Below are 7,167 nucleotides of genomic sequence, written 5' to 3' on the forward strand. Positions count from 1 at the left end.
CTTATTGCTTTGGCCTGGTTGGTTGTTGTTGTTGTTAGTCGTGAAGTCACGTCCAACCCATCGCAACCCCACGAACAACATTCCTCCAGGCCTTCCTGTCCTCCACCATCCCCTGGAGTCCACTTAAGCTCATGCCAACTGCTTCAGTGACTCCATCTAGCCACCTCATCCTCTGCCGTCCCCTTCTCCTTTTGCTGTCAATCGTTCCCAGCATTAGCCTCTTCTCCAGGGAGTCCTTCCTTCTCATTAGGTGGCCAAAGTGTTTGAGTTTCATCTTCAAGATCTGGACTTCTAAAGAGCAGTCAGGGTTGATCTCCTCTAGGACTGACCGGTTTGATCGCCTTGCGGTCCAAGGGACTCGCAGGAGTCTCCTCCAGCACCACAATTCAAAGGCCTCAATCCTTTCGCTCTCAGTCTTCCTTATGGTCCAACTTTCACAGCCATACATTGCAACTGGGAAAACCATCGCCTTGACTATACACACTTTTGTTGGCAGGGTGATGTCTCTGCTTTTTAGTATGCTGTCTAGATTTGCCTTAGCTTTCCTCCCCAGGAGCAAGTGTCTTTTAATTTCTTGGCTGCATCCCCATCTGTAGTGATCTTGGAGCCCAGGAAAATAAAATCTGTCACTACCTCCATTTCTTCCCCATCTATTTGCCAGGAAGTGATAGGACCAGATGCCAGGATCTTAGTTTTCTTAATGCTGAGTTTCAAGCCAACTTTTGCGCTCTCCTCCTTCACCTGCATCAAGAGGCTCTTTAGTTCACTTTCTGCCATGAGAGTGGTATCATCTGCATATCTGAGGTTGTTGATATTTCTCCCAGCAATCTTAATTCCAACTGGTGATTCATCTAGCTCCGCCTTTCTCATGATGTGCTCTGCATATAAGTTAAATAGGCAGGGAGACAGTATACAGCCTTGCCGAACTCCTTTCTCAATTTTGAACCAATCAGTGGTTCTGTGTCCAGTTCTCAGGGTTGCTTCTTGACCCGCATATAGGTTTCTCAAGAGACAAATAAGATGGTCTGGTACTCCCATCTCTTTAAGAACTTGCCACAATTTGTTGTGATCCACTGAACCAAATCAAATAAATATAGTGCAATGGCATTTTTATTATCTTAATAATCTTTATTTTATTTGAATATATATGCTACTTTCCACAAAAGTTTCAAAGCAGTAGACCTAAAATACCATGGCATAAAAACAATAAATATGATAATTAAAACAACACAAAAAGAGATCAGCAGTAAAATTACACCATCTGCTGGGAGCTGCCAAAACATAACTGGCCACATCTCAGGGGAAAGCCAGTGGAAAGAGATGAGTTTTCAGAAGGGAGCTAAACATCAGAGCCACAGATACTGGTAATGTCAACTGGTAAAGTGCTTCAGCGACTGAGGCAAAGCTTAAGATTACTTAGAGCCAACATGAGTAATAAGTGATCTAATCTGTATTATATTGGGCTGTGCACATGGATTACAACGCATTTCGTTTTCTCTTGATGGTACATCTTTTAAAGAGTTTGCTTCTAACTTCAGTAAACTGTTTCCTAGCACTCTGAGGGTTAAGGTTATATTGTCGGTGCATCACTCATGAATATCTCATGTGGCAAGTCTAAGAGATAAAATTTGCCTCCCTACCGATAGCAGTAGCGTGAAGTTCCCTCCAGGTCATCCAAGTAGGAGGAGCTGTGGAGATCCCTGCTCAAGCCAGTGAGCGGGAAGGGCAGCTTTCAGTTTTTAAGCAAGGGGGAGAGAGCAGGCAGAGGGCTTGCTCCATAAAGGAAGGGCATGAGGGAGGCCACACAGCAAAGGCGGCCTTGGGAAAGGAAGGCTCCAAACCCGAACTTAGTTTGTAGGAAGGAGGGGCGGATAGTCCTCAGGCTTCACTGTGATAAACTGCATTTCTGTCCCCCAAAGAGAAACCTAGAGAGGGTGCAATCCCCGCCTTCTGACGTATAAGGAAACACTGGGAGGAATCGGGATCTTGTGGCCATGTCCACTCCCAGGTCCATGAATGCCAGAGAAGGAACACTGAACAGCCGAACATACTTGTTAATCTCACAGCCTCCTTCTCTCAGAATGAATTAACGATGCATTTAAAACTACTAGCGAGGGCTAAAACCAGCTGGAAAACCCCTTCCTTGGGATAGGTGCCTTCCCATGAAATGAGACCTTCCTGCCCCAAAGAGCTTATAGCCTGAACTGTGTGTGTAAACAATACATTTGCTGTGAATTTTAGAAGTCTTCATTCTCTTATGTAGGTGCCAGCAGCTGCGTTTTTCCAACCCCGAACACCTAGCACTGAAAAGAGAACCAGCAAAGAGGGAGCAGAAGGAGTGGAACCCGCCCCAGCCGCTTCGCCGGCGATGCCTGCGGACAGCGACAGTAAACGGTCAGAGCGTGAGGCTTTTGCCTCATTGCCTCTCGGGGACCCTCCTGCCCCCTGACAAATCCTGGTGTGGGAACAGAGCCATCGGCAGGCAGCGCGAGTTTGCATTCGAGGACCCTTTCCCCAAATCGAAGTGCTTCTGTGTTCCTTTCAGGCCCAAGACTGGATTCCAGATGTGGCTTGAAGAGAACAGAAGCTCTATTCTGGCAGACGATCCTCATTTGGAAGAAACAGAAATAATAAAAGAAGGCATGAGTCGATTCAGAGCGCTTTCCTCCGAAGAAAGGATGGTAAATGAATCCCCTCATGGAGGGCTTTATCTTTTGTTTGTTCATCAATGCTGTGGAAACCCCAATTTTTCACTTTCTCCCAGAATATGCTGAGCTCAATTGTTCATCTCAGTGTCAGGTTGCATTGTTTTCTGTTTTGCCTCCTGCTGCGCCAGGATGAGAAAACTTAGAGGTACGTAGCCGCTAAAATGGTGATCTCCCGAGGCCTTTCCCCAACTGGGCACCTTCCAGGTTGGTTGGGTAACCTCTACCTGGGAACTGCAGTCCAAGACACCTGGAAGGGGCCAAATTGGAGAGGTCCCTTGCTTGGCACCTTCAGACGTGCTGAAAGGGAAGACCCGAGGATTCCATGGACTTGCGGACCAGCCTTTTTTGAGGTGTGCAGATTGGAGCAATTAAAAAAAAACCTTTTAGAGGGGTGTGCATTAAATTTTCATATGTTCCTTAAAAGTTCAGTGCTCTTCTTTCAGTGACCAGACAACAGAACAAAAAGCAACAGAAAATCTGCAAACTAAGAGGAAGAAACGAGATCTCTTCCTGTTCATTCCAGAGTGCAGGTCATGGAACAGTGGACTTAAGTTAAAAGAAGCCAGATTTAGATTAGACACCAGGGAGAATTTCCTGACTGTCAGAGCAGTGCGACAGGAACCTGTTACCTGGGGAAGCTGTGGGCTCTCCCTTGCTGGAGACATTCAGAAAGATAGAAATGTTTTAATGAATTAATTAAGAAAGAAAGAAGGAAAGAAAGAAAGCGTCTGGACAGCCACCTGAGTGGGACGGTGTGACTTGGTGTCCTGCAACAGCAGAGGGTCGGACCTGATGGCCTTTTAGCCCCTTCCCACTCTACTGTTCTGTGATTCATAAGCGGGGCAGCTTTCACAAAGCCTGTTCTTGCCCAGGAACAACACGGCCGGCCTGCCCACTGCACCGTGTAATATTCACCTTCCAGAACCAGAATTTAGCAGACGAACCGAACAGGACATGCCAGGGACAGGTGGTTCAGGTTTACCCTCAAAAAGGGCTCCAGTAATGAAGGAAGATGACCTTGAGCAGGGGTGGAAAAGGGTGGACTGCATCTCCCATCATCCTTGAAACCGGTCATGCTGGCTCGTGCTGTTGGGAATAAAGCCCAACAACATAGGGGACCCATATGTTCCTCACCTCTCCCCTGGAAAGACAGTGTAAACATTTTTTCCTGGTCATCTAGCTAAAAAGCAAGTCTGTTTGTTTTTGATGTTCATGAAAGTGCCAGAAATGAGAAACGAACTATCGACAGCTGCTCTTTGCAGAAGTGTGCAAAAAGCTCCCGGGCACGTCCCTGGGAAACCGCTGGGAGCTGCATGCCTTCGGTTCGCTCACATTTTTACCCCGGCCTGCCCTCGACGAGCTGGGCTGCCACGTGTGGGTGCTCCCCTGCCCGTTTTCTCTCCCCAGTGTAAGCTTGGGCTGAGAGAGGGTGCCTGCCACCCCCCCAGCCACCCCGCGAACGTTGTGGCCGAGTGGCGATGAGGCCCTGGGCCTCCACAGTTACGCTTTGGCACGAGCCACCTCATCACAGCTCCTGCTTTGTCGGTGTCGCACCGCATACCCCAGGCCAGCTCTCCTGTGCCGCGTTTAGCGCATGGGCCGCTGACGCTGCTCTGGGAGAAGACGGAAGTGATAGCGCAGCGGGCCCATCCCATTCTCAGTTTCCCAGTTGATCATTACTTCACCTCTTTTTGCCCCTGACTCTTGAGTAACTCCGAGGGCAATCCTGTGCATGTTTGGATGGAAAAACAGCCTGCAAGACTTGGCTGCCTGGGCCATTCTGGGAGCTGCAGGCTTTTCCCCGTGTTGTAAGGGCATTATCCATTCCTGGCAAGAATGACTGTCGGTGTAACAGGAAGCTAGCACAAGACAGGAAGCTAGCCCAAACGGTCACTTCCAGAACACTTCCAGGACAATTCAGTGGCACTCACAGAAGGGACAAATTTCCGTTTCCTAACAGCTTGTTGTTGTTTCTCTTTGCTCAGGCCTGGACTGAGAAAGCCAAAGGAAGAGAAGTTGGTGACCCAGCTGAAGGAAAAAAGAGGAAGCGCTTGGGAGCCGGTAAGAGGGACGGCCAGGAAGCTGAAGTCCAGGCCTCAGAAGCAGACACCAGCTCAGCCAAAAAGTCCAAATCCTTTGAGGAGTCCACCATCACGAAGCTGTCAGCGTTTGCATACAAGCAAAGCTAAGCCCACCGACGCCTTTCTAAGGCTCCTTGCCGAACTTCAAGCTGCTGCACAGACCAGCCCTCCAAAGGATCTGTGGTGGTGCTGAGCGTCCAGGCGAAGCAGCGCACCCTGGAAATAGTGTCACACACCTACTGTATGTGGCTTAATGTTTTCTCTGTGTAGCACAGGCTACTTGCAAAATGAGTTTTCCGTGAGTTTGTAGGTGTGAAGCAGTGTCCGTTTTCCACTGTGCCACTCAGAAGCTGGTCCTGGTAGGTCCTTTGCACCAAGCCAGGACCAGTTCCCCCTGAATAAGGTTTGTTCTAATGCTGTGTTACCATTTGGCGAGGCAAAGAAGTAATAGAAGAGCAAACGCAGCCTGACGGATCAACAGAAGACCACACAGGGTCGATACTGAGTTGCCGTTTACGTGTTTCTCAAAGTTTTAGACGAAGTTGAGCAACATAGCAAAGCCTTTTGCAGGTGCGATGGCGTGGCGGGTTCACCTGTCACCCAGCAAGGCTAGCAAATGCCTCTGCCCGCCTCGTTGTGTGCTGGCAGGCGAGATGACTTTGCGGTGAAGACCTCTTGTGATCCTTCTGCAGTTTGGCCAGTTTGGGCAGGAGTCACACAAGCTGCGTCAGATTTGTGCAGCGGAACCCCAGCCACATACAGGAGAATAATCTTAGAATGTTGCATATTTTGTGTTACTGGTGTTACTAAATAAAGACCTTTTTAGATCTCAACTGTTTAACTCTTTTTCCTTTTCAGCAGCTTTTAGACTACTTCCCCTCTGGATATCTGAGATTCAGGTCACCATTGTTTGGTTTTTGTTTTGTGTTTTTAAGGTCCAGGACAAGAGGGCTGTTAATTTCTTCCAGAGTGAGCAGTCCAGTTAAATCACACATTATGCCAGTATACAGAAAATGCACCATCTGCCAACAGCTGGTCTTGCACCGACCACTGACTTGAATAGGTGCAGCTTTCGTTCCTGCTCCCCACTGTGCACAAAGACATGCAAATCTTTCCTGCAACTTCAATCCAGTGGCTGGTACACTTGGAGGAGTGTGGTTAAAACAACCTGGCAACTTGTGAATGCCAGTCCGGTTTATATAATTACCCTGGCCAGGTACAGCATCTTGTGTTGTCCCAACCTGGTGATGGCGGTTTGTTAAACCTCCCCACAAGCCACCCTGGCCAGGTTTGGGTGTGTGTGTGTTTATTGCTGGCATTTCTATCCTGCCCTGTGCAAAAGCCTCAGCCCCATTGGAGTATCTCATGATCCCAGCCTGGCCAAGTGGCTTGCTGGGGTCTTTGGCCCATCGGATTCCGTACAAGGCGGTCTTCTCTGTCCAGGTAGCTGAACAGGTTGGTTGTTAAGGAATCCACCCTAAGGGGGAACATGCGTTTCAGTGCTACAACTCTCCTCTTGTCCTTTTCTTGAGGGGGTTACAGGAAATGCCAGATGATAAAAGACGCTGCACATTTGTTTCAGGAGTAACAGAGCGCGAGTTGGAAGGAGTCTTCCCGGTCATCTAGTCTGACCCCTGGCTCCAGCCGGCTCCACTCACGACACGCCCACCATGTGCATGTCCAGCCTATCCTTGAACACCCTCACCGATGGAACCCCAGCCACCTCCCGTGGAAGCCCATTCCACACCCTCGGGGTCCTAACTGTTGGGAAGTCCTTCTGGCATCCAAATTGAACTTTGGTTCCTTAAGCTTGGCTCTGTTGGAGCCAGCCCCTTTCAGTACCCTGCAAAATGAAACATGAAAAATAGAAACTGAGCAAGTCAGAAGGGGTCTCCTGGGCCATCTAGTCTGACCCCCAGCTCCAGCCGGCTCCACTCACAACATGCCCACCATGTGGACGTCCAGCCTATCCTTGAACACCCGCACCGGTGGGGCCTCAACGACCTCCCATGGAAGTAGTTTAGGGGAATTCGGTCCTTTGAACCACAGTTGACTGACTGCAAATCCTGTGACTGCAGGACGAGAAATATATGTGAAACATTTTAAGCATATAAAAAGGAGATTGATGGGAATTGTACTCCGGCATGTTGGAGGACCACAGACTGAGGACAGCTGATCTCAGCTACTGAGTAAGGTAAATCTTAGACTACATGCATCCTCGGTGTCTCTTTTTGAGAAGTTTGAAGTTTTAGGATTGGAGCTCTTTTGACTATTGATTAAACAAGGTTAAATAATATTTGACCTTAGCGTAGCCTTTATCTGAAAGCAAGGTTCAGAGTCTTGTCTGTTACAACATACCACCTTTGCTGTAGATCAGT

The 7,167-nt window shown here is 48.6% G+C and overlaps 1 protein-coding gene across 2 annotated transcripts in view; it reads left to right on the forward strand.

Moving 5' to 3' along the window:
• WDHD1 (WD repeat and HMG-box DNA binding protein 1) overlaps positions 1–5,622 on the forward strand; it is a 43,634-nt gene extending 38,012 nt beyond the window's left edge. For both annotated transcript variants that reach the window (XM_044436928.1, XM_044436927.1), the window contains exons 24-26: positions 2,264–2,394; positions 2,546–2,681; positions 4,694–5,622. In XM_044436928.1, the coding sequence (XP_044292863.1) occupies positions 2,264–2,394; positions 2,546–2,681; positions 4,694–4,897 (471 nt within the window). In that variant the 3' untranslated portion in view covers positions 4,898–5,622. The remainder of the gene's footprint in view (positions 1–2,263; positions 2,395–2,545; positions 2,682–4,693) is intronic.
• Positions 5,623–7,167: the final 1,545 nt, after the last annotated feature.

Source organism: Varanus komodoensis, unplaced genomic scaffold (assembly GCF_004798865.1).
Source record: "Varanus komodoensis strain SLA01 unplaced genomic scaffold, ASM479886v1 scaffold3, whole genome shotgun sequence".
Lineage (NCBI taxonomy): Eukaryota > Metazoa > Chordata > Lepidosauria > Squamata > Varanidae > Varanus > Varanus komodoensis.